This window comes from Nymphaea colorata, chromosome 1 (assembly GCF_008831285.2).
Source record: "Nymphaea colorata isolate Beijing-Zhang1983 chromosome 1, ASM883128v2, whole genome shotgun sequence".
Taxonomy (NCBI): Eukaryota; Viridiplantae; Streptophyta; class Magnoliopsida; order Nymphaeales; family Nymphaeaceae; genus Nymphaea; species Nymphaea colorata.
Genome location: NC_045138.2, coordinates 19,570,084 through 19,588,294, shown reverse-complemented (window position 1 = coordinate 19,588,294; position 18,211 = coordinate 19,570,084). Strand labels below are relative to the sequence as shown.

Below are 18,211 nucleotides of genomic sequence, written 5' to 3'. Positions count from 1 at the left end.
TGTCAATTAGAGTGTAGTGTAGCATCAGTTTGCAGTTCAAAGTTTGCATTATAAAGTAGTAGACTTTCACTGGCTCGACCAGCTATGATATGCTCCATGATATGCTCCAATTGACGTGAAGAAAATAGAGGTGATGATACTGAAGTTGATGGGTTTCGGAGAAGGAAGGAAACGAAACCAAGAAGGGTTAACCCACCTGGGTGTCGATTGCACTAATCATATTTTGATTTATGGTATGATGTTTGAAGTTTATTATTTTCTTTAATCTGCCTTTTAATTAAAACCATTTTTATTGCATACTCAAGATTTGGCATTTTGTTTCGTCCAGACCTACTATTTCACTATTTCACAGGCCAGAAAACACTGATGGCATCATTTGAGGCGTAATGGTGAAGATAAATAAAAAAAAAAATTGCATGGAAAGGAGAAAGATAAGGGAAAAGAGTTTGGAGGATGCCGCCGCATATACTACGTGTACCCTAGTGAAACTGGTCATTTTCCGACTTTATTAGTTTGTCGATTTCTTTACACTACCAAATATATGTTCATAAAAGCCAAATCCCAAGAACATTGATAATTTGAATCTCGGTACTGACGTTAAAGTTACGCCAGTACATAAAATTTAAGGGAATTTTAAACTGTATATTTTCCAGTGAGCCGCAATTCCATCTCAATTTTTTAGGATAGTCTCCAAAAAAGGGCCTCAACGTCACTGTTCTTTCTCTTTCTCGGATTAATTTGTTTATTCTCCATATCGTGACCATTCTAAGCGCCTGATCTGGAATAATTTGGGCATCTAAAGCAGATGTGTGACTTCGTCTGATGACTTTTGCATTCGAAGGCAAAAAATAGTAGCAAAGCCATTATGCTTCTAATCTATGAAATTCCAAACACCAGGACATATTTGGAAGAACCTTTTGATTTTTCAAAGTAGTTGTCAATCATTTTCAACTCTTTATTAGTAAGAAATGAAATCACAGCTAGGCATTGTGTGGATATTAAATAACTGCTACTGAGCGGTGCTGGGATACAATCCTGGAAGATCATGAGAGAAGGGTTCTCCTCCATCTATCTTATGCTTTAAGGGAATAATGTTTTAAGGGAGTAAGGTATAGTAGCACTAATGCGAATCAAATAGGAGACGTGTCTCGTCTTGGATCCCCTGTCTGACCGACCAGCTATGAAACACGGAGAGCAATAATGAATTTGTATTGGCATACCCACAAATTAATACTTCTTTTCTTTGTGGGGTTCAATCTACTTTTTATTACTTGAAGAGCTTTGCATCTCCAGATCTCCTCAGCCGAAGAGTGAGAGGTACACTACCCAAAACAGCAAAAATTTTCTGAACTTCTCTGTGGCTATAGAAACTCATAAATTACATGGAAAATGCAGCTCCTGTAGTAATAAAGATTCAGACCCTGGAAACTCCATTTGCTACCCTCTTATTAGTCGCTGGTTTAGCATTCTTTGCGACATCTCCAGCTCCTGTAGCCAAGCCGTTTTCTACTGATGATTTTGCCTCTCCAAGAACCTGGGCTGTTTCCTTCTGAAGAATCACCACTGGCTCAATAGGCTTCAAGGATTTTGATTTTGTCCCATCCTTGTTCTCAGCAGAACAGGTATTTACCTTCTCGTCCCATATCTGAAAGACAGGAACATGTCAAATCTAGCAGAACCAGACCGAACTACCAAACAGCAGACAGATAAACTTTCTGAAATTTGGAAAGGTGGCGGTGCTGCAATTATATACCATCATCAACGAGTAAACGTTTGACACATTCATCAATGACCCAGCCCACAGTGCATGCCCTTGGTGAGAATAAATAGCCAGTGTGGCATAGGAAAGAGCACACTCAGAAAACGTATGCAGATTGGAGGGCATCAGATCCCTTGACCCTCGAAAAAGAAATTAGCAACCTGAGGGAGAAAACTATACCGGCTTCTGAATCTGCTTCAACTTTCCTCTGCTTTCCTGCATTTGTCTCTGTCGGTTCTCATAAAATCCAAAGTCATCTAACATACAAGTCTTGGAGGCATGTTCTTTGCATATTTTTAGAATCTCAAGCCCCTGCTCAAGTTTCACCTGTACAAATGCAGGAGTCAAAAATCACATTTTTTGCCACTGCTATACAACAGTAACAGATTCAGCAGAATCAGAAACCCACAAATTCTTAAACAGGATGAGCCGTTATGAAAAAAATTGTAGGTTGGTCATTTTCAAAGTACAGATCTACCTCCTGAGTGTCTCTGCTGTTTGTCACAGGCTTGTTATCATTGTTCTCCAGAATAATGTGTTTCAGTAAACTGTTAGGGATGTCCTTTACAATATGCCACTTGACAGGAAAACAACCATTCCATTTGTCTTGCTGCCAATAGTCTAGATTTTTGTTGAAATCAACTGGACCAACCATTTCTGCAAGGCCACAGAATTGCCCACTTGTGTTCACCTGCAGCACAGCACAGAATCATGCTCAGCAAGACAAACCACGAAGGGTACCATCTGCAAAGAACAGATTTGGGGAGAGTTATAAAGAATATTGTACTCACAGAGAACAATAAGAAGACAGGACAAGCACTGGCTTTCTCACTGGCCTCTCGATAAGCAGCATCAAGCTTTTTGTTACCATTTGGAGTACTGGCCCAGACATTGTATTTTATGCTCTTGTGAATATCATCCTCACTATATGACTTGATAACAAAAAATTTTGCATCTGTATACTTGGTAACAAACTCTGGATGGTTGTACTGTTCTCTCTCTGGAGCCTTGTAGGAATCCTCTGACTTCTCGTTTAGAGTCTGACCCTTCGCTGCCAATGTGACACCTGAAAGGAAACCTCTTTGGTTCTTATATCTAGCAGCTCTGGGTCCCTTGTTCTGCTCATTCAATGCATCTATGTTTTCATTGCTATAATAGAGATATCCATTACCACGTCCTCGAGGCTTGTATTTACTATCAACAGGCATCCAGCCATGCCAATGTGCTCTGGAGTCGTACCCATTTGAGCCATAACCATAAGGAAGCCTCGAAGCACCTGTGTCATGATTGTACACTCTGTTGTTTGGATATATCCTGTTCATAAAGGCAGAAGCAGGTGCCATAACAGGATTCGGCCTAGAAGGATGCATTCCCTGAAAAAAGGAAAAGAAACATGAACTGGTGGAAACCAACCCAGCAGTCACAGAAGGATATGAACTTCTGGTCCATACAGAACAAATTGGCACTTTTTATGCTTTTAAATGTGCATGTTATTCCCGCAGAAAAAATCATGTTAAAAAAATTACAGATTTTATTTGAAACTTGGGTCCGATCAGTCATCAGTGCCCACTGTAATCCCAAATCCATATCTAGCCCATCTACTTATCGAACTCCATATAACCAACCAAAGATACTTAATTGGACCTCTCTCCCATTAACACCGTTACCTTTGGGTAACAAGCATGCTTGTTTCCCGATGTCTCATAGAAATATATCTGAGAGCAAAATGATTAAAATGCACTTAATTACAATTAAAGAGAAGGACAAAAATTCAATTGCTATACCATCAGATGAGGAGGGGACCGAACATTCTGGTTTCTAGATCCTGTAGGCTGAGAAACTGGAGAAGACAATGGGGCACTAGCCACAGGTCCATGCTGCCCATTAGACAACACAGGTCTAGCCACCCAAACTGATCGTTGCCCTTGAGAATTAGAGTGAGGATCTTGAATGCTTGGCAAAGTACCCTTCCCACATGCACCATTTGAATTGACTGCAGGTGATGACTGATTGCTTGGCCTGGACGGCTGTGATCCATGACTCCCATTTGCATTGTCATTTGCTAAATTTTTAGAAGCCCCATTAACAGGTTCAATAGGTACTGTTCCCAAGTCAGCTGCAGTGCATGCAGAAATGCCGGAATTGATCACAGTAGCTTGATTGCTTGCATCAAATTGGCCTACCGGTGGGCTAGGATGCTGGTAGTATGGTGCCACATATTGGTACGGCTGAGGACTATAAAGCTGTCCATCTGGACCCACAGTTGGAACTGATGAACATGGAGAATATGCACCACAAGGAAGGTAACCATATCCAGGGTGATACATCATATTTCCACAGTCCCCATAAACACCCTGTAATTACTCGATAGAGACACACACACAGAGAGAGAGAGAGAGAGACAGAGAGAGAGAGAATTAACATACAAGTCAACGGGCAGTAGGATTTGTTAAATACAAGACAAGATAACGATGAAGTGAACTTACATGAGGTGGTATCTCAACTCCATCAGGACTGACATATCTAGGATAATCCTCCCACTCATTCATTGGACCATCATACCCTAATGAATTAAAAGATAAGTAGATTAAATCACAATGCCTTCACTCACTGGACCAATGAATAAACAATTAAGAGATAAGCAGCCCAGTTAAGAACAGTACTTATATTCAAACAGATTTGAAAGATAACAGTAGTAACATAAACCATCAAATGAAACAAGTAGAGATAGATGAAAAAAATACCTCCATAATAATATGTAGAAGAAGCATATCCATTAGGAACATAGAACATGTTAGGATCCGCAAATTCCTGAAGGATGGGTGTTGTGGAACGATTACTGGTAGAGTTTACTGCCTTTCCAACATCACCAGCTTCATACCGAACAGAAGATGGCTATAGAACAAGTAATAAATAAATCTGAACCATTGATTCTGACAGAAAATAAAAAAGGCAACTGAATTCATGAAGTAATCCAACAGAAACGAAGTACTATACAAGAATCTGAACTTGTGGAATAAACAAACAACAATCTAGAGATGAAAAGATTTACCTTCTTTGTGGGCTCAGGAATCTCTGGAGCCTTCGATTGTGAATCCAACGATAAGTTCTTAAGCAATTCTGTAGATTCTGCACAAAGGGTCAAGGAAAAGAGTGCATCTTGCTAAAAAACAAAAGATATCACATCCTTGTAGTGAAACATAGTACTCAAGCAAAAAACGTCAAATAAAATACAAAACAAATAGCTGTTGTAGTGAAAATCAGTACCCAAAACTCAACGGGGATACAACATAAAGTGCAATCAACCAACTCCGTCATAGATAACCTAAAATAATGCCAGAGGAACAAATAAGGAGCTTGTGAAATTGAAGGCACCTCAAAGTCTCCAGCATTTAGATGACTAGAACACTAAACAACAATTTTAGTAAATGGATATATTTTTATATAAATCAGTAAGGGGATCAATCACCAATGGCACTGTAAATTACAAAAACCTTCAGACATGTTATTGACCAAAAAACCTAATCTATACAACTATATTAAGCACAGGAATTTTGCAAAAAAATCTAAAATAAAACGCTTATAATTACGTGAACTTTCAAACAAGGATAGGACAATGTACGTAAGAACAAGAATCAGAATTTTTCAAGTGCAAACACAGAACGGCAACAGAATAATTATTTCAATTATTCAATCACAAAAGAAAACAAGCAAAATAGATCATCCAAAGCCTAAGCCATACAAGTCAACCAAACCCTCTAAAACTATAAGGGTACAATTTCTTCAGTAGCATTAGTAAGAGAGGAACCATTGAAGCCAAAATAAAATCGTCACAGTTTCGTGCTCTGATCTCAACATAATATCCCACGACAACCATCTTAACAAAAACAGTAACAGTATTTCCAACAACAAAGGAAAAGTTAGGCAACAATTATGGCAGAAAGACAGCTCGGCTCGCAGATGAAGTCAATTTTAGCATTTATCTTAACAAAATTATCGACCTAGGAGAAGTATCTAGTCGATACTAGAAACTAGCAACTGACTAGGCTTAGACGAAGCAGCCTATTTTCTAGTTCTCTAACTTAACAACCAAAACCCATCACAAGTGGGCGGTAAAAACCTCTTAGCCTAAACTTGAAAACAGATTCTTAAAATTATCAAAATAACAAAAGCAGTAAGCAAACAGAAATCCAACACCAACCATTTTTAGACATGCACATGAACCCTAGCAGCGAACACCAACCCCAGGAGGAAACCGACGCTTAATTATCACTAGAAACAATCTAAAAGCAACTAATTTGCAACTACCATTTCTCCAAAATGCTTGAAACGTTAACAAAGCGGTATAAAGCCAAGCAAAACCATGATACTGAAGCACCTCCCCAAGAAACAGAGACACATCAAAGAAGAAAACCAAACAAAACCACCAACCAGAAACTGCACACAAACTGATCATGTGATGCCTGGACGAGCTAACTTATCAAGCAAAAGCTCTTACAAATTCCATAAAAGAAGAATCAGAAAACCCTGAAGGGCCCAAACCAGAAAGCGAAAGTATCGAAGGGGAAAAAATGAATGAAGACTATTAAGAGAAAAGGATACGTTCCGGAGAAGGAGCCACAGCCGCCATGTTGGTAACTGGTGAAGATGGTATCACCCCCTCTTTCCCCCTCTAGCTCCTCTCTCTATTCAGGTGCAACACAACTCGTGCCAGAGGGGCGCAAGGGAGGGGGAGATATGGCAGCCGCCGACGGTGCCGGAGGTGGGAAGAAAAGAGAGGCGTCCTCTGGGTGGCCAAGAGGTGATTCAAATAGCACCACGGCTCCACCTCCTACACCGGATATTTTTCTCGCTTTTTTCTATTTTTCTGGTTTCTTTCTCTCTCTCCCTCTCTCTCTCTCTCTCTAAACTCTCGCGCTCCAACCCCACCAGGAGAGAGAAAAACCCTAATTTCTCTCCCTTTTCTCCGCTTCTCTCAAATTTAATATATAGCTTCTCTCTCACCTTTCTAATAAAGAAAATATATTTAAAAGTTTACTTTTTGACGGTAATTTTATATTCTCATTTCCTATGCAGGCTCACATTTGACTAACAAATTCTTAAATAACAGGCAGCCAATTTTATTTTTTCCTTTAACTAGTTATAATATGAACATGATAAGCTGATGATAATATACTTCAAACTAAAGAGATAATCTGAAGTTTTATAAACTTTCTCAAATCTCCAACATAGTTAGTAGTTTGAACAGAGTTCTCTTTCCAACAATCACACTAAAAGCGAAGTCGGTAATACGGATATCAAAAAGCGAGGATCCTAAATACATTTATAGCCAAAAGTCAGTCTTTTAAAGTAATTATTTTTAAATACAAAATACGAAGCTGGTTCAGATGCAAAACCACAAACTGGATCATAATGAATAGTATTGGTAAGATTCGACTACGGATCGAAAATCATATTTATTTAGTAGCACCAGTTTGTGATTCCTAAAAACTAACGGAGAAACTAGAGAATGAACCAATCATGACATACGACTACCCACCAAGGTACGCCCGTAGGGAATAATTTTTACTAACATGCTAGCTAAGAGTAATATAAGTTTACTAAGCACAACCAGAAAATACACCCAAGCCCAAAGTCCGAAATAGTTGCATTCGATTCGAAAGCTAGGTTCTTTATTTGTTAAATTGAAATTTGTCTAATGAGGTTAACTTGTAATTATATTTATATAGATTCATTTGAATGATTGTAAGTGTTAAGTATATAATGATATGAACAAAATCTATATGCTTAAACATGGCATGTCTCCCAAAAAAAGTCTAATACAAATGATTTGATTGACTATAATTTCAAGTGATTTAGGTCATTCGTTTGCACTATTATAGTTTTTTTGTTGAGGTAAACTTGTAATCATATTTGTAAAGATTCATTTGAATTACAAGTTGATCTCATTGAATGCAAGTGCAAGACCGCCATTGCAAGTGATTATAATTATTCAATTGTAGTTCTATATATGCAATTACAACTTTTAACACATTGAGCTGTTAATCTCATTATACAAATTACAATTGTGTAAATGAATGACCTAAATCTAATTCGTAGTATTATGTAATTGAAATTAGAATAATCTAAATGAACATTTATTCATAGAATCACAAGTTAATCATATTGAACCAACTACAATTGTACAAATGAAGAACGCAAATCCTGTTGGTTTCATTACATACTCAATTATGAAAACAATCAGCTTCTTAGATCTTAACCTTTATCTGATTACAATTTTAGGATTTTTAAAAAATGACCGAAAGATGACTGAATTCTAACCAAAATCCAGTCAAAATTAATGCTGGAGAAGTTCAAAGGAGTTTGCGTAACTAAATCGAAGATACGAGAGATCCGATTCAATTTTCGATTTGCATGACACTGAATTTGAATTTCGATATACTGATCTCACTCAGGGGCCACGGTGGGTGCTCTGGCCCTGCTTGCCTCGACGCCTGGAAAGCCAACCGGGTTACGTGTCAGCTCATGCTTGATGCTGAACCCTTCTTAGAAAGTCGGATCGGGTATTGGGCTGGATTCTGGTCCTCCTAAGGTACCTTGTTTTCAGATCCTGTTACCTTTCAAACTTTTGATATATTAGATCCACCGTAGCACTAAACCCTCAATTCTATTTATTTGTTTCATCCTATGTGTAAACTAGAAAAACATGCAATAATATGATTTGCTATGTGGTCAACCTTTGTCTAGCTTTGTTCATGGGTGTGTTAAGCATCCTTCAGTATAATGACATTGAGAAACATTAAACCTGTTTAATGACAGAGGCACATGTGGGCTGGTTAATTCCAGATACATTGTGCATTTACATACTAATGCCTTATATGATTTTATGTTAACTGCCCCTTAAAAGTTGCAAGTTAAAGTGCCTACGAAGTACGGGGAAGCCTCCAAGGCGGACATTCGATCCACGAAAGAGTCAATTTGCTATTGTTTTTTTACTTTTCCAATCGATCTTTTTAAGCACAAACTAGAGAGGCATGGCGCCGTTGACGAACAACACATTTCTCATTGTCCCTGTTTTGAAGTTAACAAAACGGATATTGCGTTACTGCAATCAATATGCTTTCAGTTGTGAAGCCATTAGTGTGAATCGGCCCACTCATTGCGACCCAGTTTCCCTCTCCTTCAAAACACGAACAATGGAATCCGCCAACTTTGTAGAACGATCTGTAGTTTCATCATACAGGCATTATTGTACTTTTTAATGATGCAGCAGATCAACGTGAATATGCATGTGATGCCTTGATCCTTCTATCAAGGTATGGAGAGAGAGAGAGAGATCATTTTGCACTTTTGATCTTTAAAACATCAGCTTGACGCTCAAAATTGCCCTATGAATAATGTTATGTAGAAAAAAGAACACAAAAAATAAGATTGCAAAATTTGCCAGGAGACGACGCCCTGTGCCTGCTTTTCTCGGATCCATGGTGCCCAGACTAGAACTTCTCAAGTTAATCGGTCTGCCATTGATGCAATTCTATCAATTTGATGATTCATTGCAACTTTAGAAGAGGACAGAAGTTGAATAGTTCTTCACGAGTTCCAAACAAACTCTCAAGAGGAGCAACTTTACTCATCGGTAGTTTTCTCTTTACTGGAATTACCTGCATTTCAGGCAACATCGGGTTAAGGGCTATCGAGTCTTAGAACCGAATGAAAACTAAAATATATGAAATGAGAAGGGCAAGTAAAATATATGAGATCAAATAATAAATTAAAAAGCCAATCCCACTTATATTAGCCTGTTATGAAATTAAGCAGCTTAATTGTTTCCAAGTAATATCTAGGTCTTCCTAATCACATATCAACAATTTTTCTTCGAATGCATCTTAACCTAACCGCAAGACCCATCCACAAGTGATTCCCGCTGAAAATATCGTAACTGAACACTTGATCAATAGAATGTGATTGTTCCTATCATCTAGAAGACTCTAAACCCCCTAAAAGGTCCGACTGTTTGCCTGCACTTCTAGTGTGAGTTACGCAAATTAGATTAAGATCACTGACATTTACAAACGCCTGCAGTGCAATATCTTCCACCTAAACTTTGAATTCATTATCTATTCACACAAATATGCCGTCTTAAAAAATGAAGCAGGTTAGGAAGGATGTACATTCTGGCAGCTCCCATGATCAGTAATGGACACATGTATACCAGCTAGTTCACAGCAGAGCATGTTGATATACAGTGTAACTTAGGGAAAATGTAAAAAGAATGGTTGCAGGTGCAAGGAAGGAGAATAGTTTTACCATATTCATTGAATATGATATTGCCAGAGCATAATCCTTCCTCCACTTTATGTAGCTGCAGGGTCATCCGAGGTCCAATCTCCTGAAGTTTGACGGCACTTTTTGTAGACGCCTTGTTTACTCTGCCAAGATCCGTTGGCAAACTCACTGCTGCTGCTTCATCTTCTGCCTCACTTTCTGATCCATACCCAGCCCTTCACATATGAGAAGAGGAAATAAGTTCTTGTCTATGTCAAGACTACACCTATAACCCACTGAATTGCATACATCATGGATCAAGTAGCGTTTTAAAACTACCCAAGCCATCAAAATAACATAAGGGACTAAAAATCATGGTTTCACTACTTATTAAAAGAATGAACTCAAGGTATTAGAAAATGAACAACAAAAACCTACATCTGTTTTGATTATTGACTGAAGACTATTTTATCACATCCTCTCTAACTAATGCAACTGGATCTGAATGGAAGATAACACCCAGTCCAGAATTAAAAAAGTTAGAAAGAGAAAATAAGCCACATATGCGACCAGAGACTTGATATCAAGCTTACTGTCTGTTTTCTACGCCATAAGACGTGAAGAAGTGAACGAAGACAAAATGCAAATGGGTTTTCTTATAGAAAGAAAAGAAAACTTGAAGTTGTAAAAGTATTCTGCAAGTGTAAAAACTTCAAGGAAAGATCAGTCGTTAATGAAATTATTATGGAAATGACAAAATGTTGGCCAAGGAACAAAACCTCCTTTGCCTTTGGAACAACAATCAGGTACAGCATTGTACGTTGGATTATCATTGAGTACATACTTGGTAACAAAGTCACTGACATCCTGAAGATTCCTCATATCAGGCACCTGATGATTCTGCACAAATTTTCTAATCCTACGTGTGACTCCAACAGGCTGCAACCTAATTGAATAATGACGGAAGTCAATCAGCTTAGTTTCTTTATTATAGTTGAGCAACACAATCCGCTGACAGGAAGACAGCTTGACCTGCAATTTCTCAAACTGCATTAGAATGACTGATAATGGCGGGATGAGAACACAATCAGATGAAGAGAAAGAAAACAGTACAAAAAACAATCCAACTGACCGTGTTAATGTCAATTGAAGGAAATATATTCTGGAACATAACAGTAACGAGCTTCAAATGTTGATACCCTGTTCCAAAACCAGAAAGGACAATCTGCCACAAAATAATCCAACATCAGCCCAAATAATTTCCATAACCAATTATAATGAGGAGCAAAGTGTCAAATCTGCTTCATAATGCAAGAAAATGTAATTTTCTATTAATTGTATGCCACAAAAGCTAACCAAAGGAGGATTTTTGAAAAGCTCTTGTGGACACCGAGGTCGAGCTTGTGACTGAGCCACATCAGATGCCAGTGAGTACTCATGGACTTTGAATGATAGGGTTGGGCCTTGAGGGGTCCTTGCGACTCTTAAATAGGGTGCAGTTTCTGTCTTTGATAATATCAGAAAATGAGAGACACCCAGTGGCCCTGCAACGTTCAGAAAATCTCTCAGATTATTCCGTTTCTTTTCCTGACAAAGGAAAAAAAGAAAGGATTGTTAGTATATGGAAGAAACAAACAATTCAAAATAAATTTAAGTGGAATATTTGCAAATATGTCAAAATTGTGCAGCTATTGGTTTGTTTCTCAAGGAGAAAAGTCACATTGATGAGAGCAAACTTTAGGTTACACATTGAAATGGTTGCACCAAACCCTTGTGCAAGTGGGGACTGTTCGGTTAGACTTGGGTGAGCCTTTTCTTGTTTTCTAGGGGCAGATTTTCTAGCCCATAGTTTAATACCCCCCTACTTGATCAATTCCAAATGTTCATACTTAAATCAAATTCTTCCTCTAACTTAAATCCAATTACCTGGGATTCATAAAAACAGAGAAAAAGAGGAAATACATAGATGATAAAAAATTATATGTAGTTTTGGAATTACATCTTCTAAGTTTCACTAAAACTCGGATAGGGTTTAAGGCTTTAAGCTTAAAATCAAAAGGTTCTAACGGTCCCCAAGACTGAATGTCAAGAACAACTCTAGGTTGAAGACAAACGAGCATGAGAAGTTAAGTGCTTTTGAAGAGAATTAGCATTGACAAGATTAGCAGACTAATAAAAAAGTACTAGCCCATAAAATGGCGACTGAAAAGAAATGGTGCAACAACACCCCTGCTACAGTCAGAACCTATGTCACATAGGTACGGGTGCGGGTGCCGGTACGGGTACCGGTGTGGGTACGGTACGAATCATTTTTCAAAAACTTGGGTGCGGGGGTACGGCCGTACACACACACACACACACACACACACATATATATATATATGAATATATATATATATATATCAAAAAAATTACAAACAAAATAGCATATTCATAAATCATTAAATCATGATCCAAAATTTGTAGATACTAAGAATTTCAAGACAAAAAATCTGTCCTTTGGGAGTTCCAAGGGGCGAAAAGGCGAAGAATGAGAGGGGCAAGGGGGGGAGAGGTGAGAGGATGAGAAAGGCAAGAGGGGTGAAAGGAGCGAAAAGGCAAGGGACGAGAGGGGTGAGGTAAGAGGGCAAAGGCATCGTGCGAGAGAGAGGGAAAAAAATGGTTTTTTAAAACGTGCAATGGACGATTTTGGACTCGGTCAACTTTGACCGAGTCTGAAAATGGTCGGATTCGACCTTGCGTACTTGACCGTACCCGACACAGTCAAAGCCGCACCCAGGCCGTACCCGACGCCGTACCCGTACCCATACCGGTGTCGTACCGGTACGGTACTGGTACTGCTCCTTTGGAGCAGTACCCGTAGGTCAGAACATTCATAAGTCTTAACACCAATGTTTTAGAGTCTTAGACCATTCATAAAGAAAACAGATAAGTGCAATACATGTGCTGCTTTATATCACTTCCAAACAAAACTATATCAAGAATAAGAAGACAACATCAATACAAGAATCCCATTTAACTTCCAAAAATATCAGCGGATGCAAGATGGCCATCAAAAATCAGGAATAGGCAGCACCAGATCTTATCCTCAACTGGATGACACAATGTGCTTTATTAGCTAGAACAGCGACAAGGTACAAAGGAAATGATAACTTTTGAACTCTGAGAAACATGACTAACAGGTTAGTAAAAGATTACAAGTCACAGATAAAGTAATTGTCTGGTGGAGGAGTTAATGACAAAGTGATTAGGGTTCAAAATTTGGAAATTAAACAGTCACAATAAGATGGGGAAATTGATGAAGATACCACTAGCAGGTTTTAGGACGTAGCTTCATGTTACAACAAGATAAGGAAGCTGATGAAGACACCACTAGCAGGATTCAAGCAGAATGGATAAACTGGAACCAAGTGATAGACATATTAGGTGATAAAACAATATCTTTGTGATTAAAAGAATGTGGGCATGTGTTAAGATGGATATAAAGTGTTAAGCAAGAAGATGATATTATGAACGAATAATTCGGAAATACCTAAGGCATTTTACTAGTAGAAAAAAATATTAGAGAAGAGATTCTCTATTTCATCGTCATGCTCAACCTATACTTTTTATAAGCATCATATAGACAATGGCAGAGTCAGGAATCTAAACCAGGCTAGGAACAAGTTCAATAAAATCGGCCTCTTCCCCAACAAAAAGTTGCCAAAATACTTTGCTTGAACCAGGCACATTGATAAAGTTAAAAACTACTCCTACATTCAATAGCAGACCGCCAATAAAGAAAATCGACACCAAGGGCTAATACTTGAATTTCTCAAACAAGTAAATAATCAAATTCTTCCCCATAATTGCAAGAAAAAGAATGACACCACCTCACAAGACAGCCACCAAGAAGAACAATTTACAATGCTTAATCACCCAAAACCCGTGCATTTCAAATCAAAGCAATAGGATATTCCTGAGAGAGTGAATTGAAGACCTTTAATTTGAGGGCCGTATGGGGAGACATCAACTTTCGGAGATCTAACTCCAGCTGCTTGAGCGAATGTGGTACCTTCCCCCTCGAGAAGACGAAACTCTTCGGAATCTTGTTGCCCGTGACGTGGTCAATGGCTGGCTGCTTAACCTTCACCACCGGCTTTATGAACACCTTCCTTTTGTTCCTCTGCAACCAAATGGTTGGAAAATCAAAATAAGAAAGCAAAAGGAAACATTCAGCAATCATCACCTCATATTGATATACGGACTTAGGGAACTACCTTTCGCATGCGTGCCATCGCTAGACTCGACCAAGGGCCTTCCGAAAAAAGGAGAACAAGTAGAGCAAAGAGAAACAAATAAACAGTTAGTTGGGAGTGTTTTCAAAAGCACATTTGAGGCTATAGCAAGAGAGAGAGAGAGAGAGCACCTGTGTCAGCCCCTGCTCTATGGAGTGAGGAGAAATCTATAATTACCTTTACCAAATTCAAAATGTAACGGTGCCAAAGATAAAAGTTCAACTTAAACTGTAACATGGGTTCACAAATTTGAAATGTAATGACTATTTTTTCATTCACAAACGACAGGTACATGTATTTTGTAGTCCCAATAGAGACACACACATTGTTTTTACATGCCATGTAAGCACATCATCCAAAGCAAAAGAGAAATCTATGAATCTAGTATTTAAAGTGGGAACTGGAGGGTTGACTACAGCTGATGCTTGGCGCTTGCTCGAGCTCTATGTCGCTCAACTAAAAGGAAAATACTTAATAGTGAGTCCCAACTACTCAGTGAGCAGATTACATTTCTATTCACACAACCAGTCAAGAATCACAAAAGTTAAGTTCCATCAATAAATAACAAAATGATATTACATAGAAGCAAGTCAAATTCTAATGATTTGAACTATCTAATATGTTCCTTTTTCTAAACTCTTGATTTGTTTTTGTTAATCTCTTTCTTAAAGTTTGCTTTATTGCCTCAAAGAAGCCTCCGCTCTCCACTTGAGGTTCCACCTTGAAGGACTCGTTCCTTCGTGGAATCTTGCAACTAGTGACGATCTTATATTCAATCAAACTCCGCATAAGTAACACGTGCAGGAGTATTAAGAGAAATCGCTCCACACCCCTCCGGGCCATGCACCTTGCGGGCTACCATAGTGATCAGGACCCTTACGCAGCTCTTGCAGCCGGACACAATAGAGACTTAATTGAAAATTTTAATCATTAACTCTTATAAAATCTGGCTCTTATACCATATGTTCACGTTAACATGTATCTTATGCTCATTCAACAAGAAATCATTTCAAAACTTAACTTCCTTCCTTGCCAGCCATCTCTAACTTCTTGTAACATGTTAGATGGGTGTTACACATGAGGCAATCTTCCGTGTTTAATGAAAAATCAGTTCTTCCTTTAAAAGAAAAGATATAAAATCACTAATCTTATCTCAGATGCAGCCATCAACATGTTTACATAATCTGTTATGCCTTTCAACATAACATTGATTCTAATAAGAAGCATATTAGTACATGTATGATGTTAAATTTCTTGATGAAATATGTTATGGCATATGCTACCCTTACATTATTCTTCCACCATTCAACTAAGCAACTGCAATATATGCATGTACCATCAATCAGCCACTAGAGAAACCGGCCATAACATAGAGTATCATCATTCTTCTTCTATTAACATAAGCAAATCAGGTTCCCCCATCAAACTGGCCATATTAAACCTGTTCATTATCTATACCCCCAAACCTGCAATAAACAAGCCACAAGACAAGTTATGTATACTAAGACCTGGTCATCAAAGTACAAGGCTCTATTTAGTATGCTCTCCGGGCATGTCCTTGGGTGCCGTTTCGTAAGCCAATACACTTAGTAATAATTAAATAATATAATTAGTCAATAACCTCAATTAGTGACCTTAACCCATTCCCACTACATGTCCAGTAGCCCCACCAATTAGGGATCCTATGACTACGCGACCATGTCCTCCTAAATTCACCCTTTTGCATTTAGTTAAAATCCTAATTAGTATAAAAACTCCCAAACAGGCTGTCCTTCCTTTAGCTGTAAGAATATAGTCTAACATATCAAACTCAGGAATCAAATCCTTTCTCATAAGAACCCTTCACTTTCAGCCCATACAAGACTATAGAAGCTTTTCATTCTAGTACAAGAGTTAAATTTAGTCGAGCGCATGATAAATACGTTTCATCTTTTCAATTAAAATTAACTCTGATCAAGGCTCAACAATGAACCGTACATGACCACAGTCGCAAATGAAAATCACATAATGTAATCTCTTTTAACTCATGCTGAAAGTTCTCTCTTTTCTCCATCATATGTTCGATTCTCCATTCCAAACCATCTACATAAGGAAAGCCCTCATTATCCCAAACCGGACGTCCCATTCAACCCTCTTTTGGGTCAAGAAATGCCAATCCTACCAAGAATCTCATGCAAAGACTCGTTAAAACAGAGATTCCTTATAATAAATTAACAAGACAGTAGTTCAATCGTCTAATCTAAGAAGACAATGTAAAGTTGAAGGGAAAAACCAGAAATTTGGACTGAACTTACCTCTCTGCGGAACTATTTCTCTCCTCAACCTTGCTCCCTCGTCAACTCTATTCTTTCTCGTCTCTCCCCTTCACCTTCACGTCCTCTCGCCCCGTCCCTCGTTCTCTTCCTCTCCCGCTTCTCCTTCAGTTTACTCGAACGAGGGTAAAGAAGAGAGGCGGTAGGGCTCCATAAACTCTCTCTCTCTTTATATATAATTTTGTAAGTCCACCCACACTTTTTTAAATATTCTAGAAACGTCCCTTATTTTATAATTTCACAAATAATCCTTAGCAAAAGACTACCGGCTCCCGACGCGATGAATCGAAAGAGTCAGGAATCTCATAGAGTCTCCCGGGTAGTCCGTCATAAAGGAAGTAGGAAACATTTTGCTATAACTGCAGAAGATCGAGAAAAAAAAAAAAAAAACCAGATGCCTGAACGAAAGCATTAGATGACAATCGATAATAACATTTAAAATTTTTTGAATCTCATAACCTTATCTAAACATGTAAAGACGCTTACCTAAGTATACAGCTTTAAATTCTGAATATTTCAAAATGCACATTAAGTTGATCGGTGGAAAGAAAATTGTAGAATATCTGTTAAGAGATATATACCGAGGTCATTAGCAGTTATACACGTTGAGTTAGGCTACTTTTTCTTGAAGGAGGGACAGAAATGGTTTTCTGAGTTTTGTAAGAGCTCTTGCCTTGGAGTGAATGACTAATTTTAGTTGGATTTTCCTTTAATTAACAGTTTGATTAGTTTAATCCAAGTAATTGATCATGAACATTAAGATCAGCTTTGGATGATTAGACTCCCTTGATACTTTAATTATTTAACTTAAATAAGCAGTGAATGAGTAGAACTGAAGAAGCGATTGACAGTTTAATGAGTTTACTTCAATTAAAACATGGGTCTGATCGTTGAATGCTTTTTTGTTGACAAATTCCTTTCAATTTAACTTTTATGAGTTCACATTCTTAAGTTTTCTTAAAATGAACAATTCAAGCATAAACTTGCAACTGTTCGGCATTCGTAGCCTATTGTGCACCCAACCTGTTAGTGTCCCAAAAGCAGCATTCTAAGGGCGTTCAGTACCATGAATGTTGTGTTCTTTGGAATGCAAGGTAACATGAATGTGTTCATTTTAAGGGCCATTTGACAACAAGTTAACAGTATATTACTATTTCAACAGGTAAACCAACAGGTTAAAACTTATAAAAGTTGAACATGACAGCGTGAATATATTGTGGTGGCCAATGATAACCTCAATGTAGCAGGGCAGGGTTCCTGTTTTTTCTTAACATTTCCTAACCTTGTGGTTTTGTTTCTATTGTTCCCATAGGCTTTCTAATCGTTGACAAGAATTGTAATTGTGCTCAAGGTTCTTGCGGAGGAGTAACTGCTCTTCATAATTCATATGGAAGATGGTGCTCTTCAATGGTTCCGTGCAGCTAATTAATACCATCTTGGCCACGGGTAATCTTCATACAATTAGTCAGCACATGGTGTTCAGAGCTGGAGTCTATCATTTCCTTACCTGATATGTTTACTTGCTTTATCAGGGGTATGGCCATATTTCTCTGCAACTCCTTTTCATGCCTGCACAGGAGATGGTAATGGAATGGTGG

At 38.2% G+C, this 18,211-nt stretch overlaps 2 protein-coding genes across 3 annotated transcripts; both read right to left on the bottom strand.

Annotated features, from left to right (window-relative positions):
* Nucleotides 1-1,192: 1,192 nt before the first annotated feature.
* On the bottom strand, nt 1,193-6,647 carry LOC116246070 (YTH domain-containing protein ECT4-like). Of its 2 annotated transcripts, none has more exons than XM_031617758.2 (9): nt 6,362-6,647; nt 4,812-4,888; nt 4,504-4,654; nt 4,246-4,322; nt 3,544-4,113; nt 2,551-3,132; nt 2,238-2,450; nt 1,940-2,086; nt 1,193-1,645 (listed from the first exon to the last, which is right to left on the bottom strand). In XM_031617758.2, exons 1-9 carry the CDS (start codon nt 6,387-6,389, stop codon nt 1,415-1,417), a joined length of 2,076 nt encoding a protein of 691 aa, XP_031473618.1. In that variant the 5' UTR covers nt 6,390-6,647; the 3' UTR covers nt 1,193-1,414. The 2 variants fall into 2 exon arrangements, with proteins under 2 accessions (XP_031473618.1, XP_031473619.1); XM_031617759.2 differs by having other exon boundaries at nt 4,504-4,692; nt 6,362-6,646.
* A 2,293-nt stretch (nt 6,648-8,940) lies between these two features.
* Nucleotides 8,941-16,753, bottom strand: LOC116246071 (peter Pan-like protein). The gene is made up of 8 exons (XM_031617760.2): nt 16,596-16,753; nt 14,284-14,321; nt 14,004-14,189; nt 11,381-11,611; nt 11,157-11,249; nt 10,869-11,056; nt 10,067-10,260; nt 8,941-9,420 (listed from the first exon to the last, which is right to left on the bottom strand). Exons 2-8 carry the CDS (start codon nt 14,299-14,301, stop codon nt 9,386-9,388), a joined length of 945 nt encoding a protein of 314 aa, XP_031473620.1. The 5' UTR covers nt 14,302-14,321; nt 16,596-16,753; the 3' UTR covers nt 8,941-9,385.
* Nucleotides 16,754-18,211: the final 1,458 nt, after the last annotated feature.

What these genes read in the sequence shown, in the direction of transcription:
- LOC116246070 (XM_031617758.2), bottom strand. Translation starts at nt 6,389, where the DNA reads ATGGCGGCTGTGGCTCCTTCTCCGGAAC. An exon ending in TGTGGCTCCTTCTCCGGAAC is followed by an intron (nt 4,889 to 6,361) that starts GTATCCTTTTCT and finishes CCCTTTGTGCAG; the next exon opens with AATCTACAGAATTGCTTAAG. An exon ending in GAGTTGAGATACCACCTCAT is followed by an intron (nt 4,114 to 4,245) that starts GTAAGTTCACTT and finishes GAGTAATTACAG; the next exon opens with GGTGTTTATGGGGACTGTGG.
- LOC116246071 (XM_031617760.2), bottom strand. An exon ending in TTTTCAAAAATCCTCCTTTG is followed by an intron (nt 11,250 to 11,380) that starts GTTAGCTTTTGT and finishes ATTTTGTGGCAG; the next exon opens with ATTGTCCTTTCTGGTTTTGG. An exon ending in CTTCAATTGACATTAACACG is followed by an intron (nt 11,057 to 11,156) that starts GTCAGTTGGATT and finishes GAGAAATTGCAG; the next exon opens with GTCAAGCTGTCTTCCTGTCA.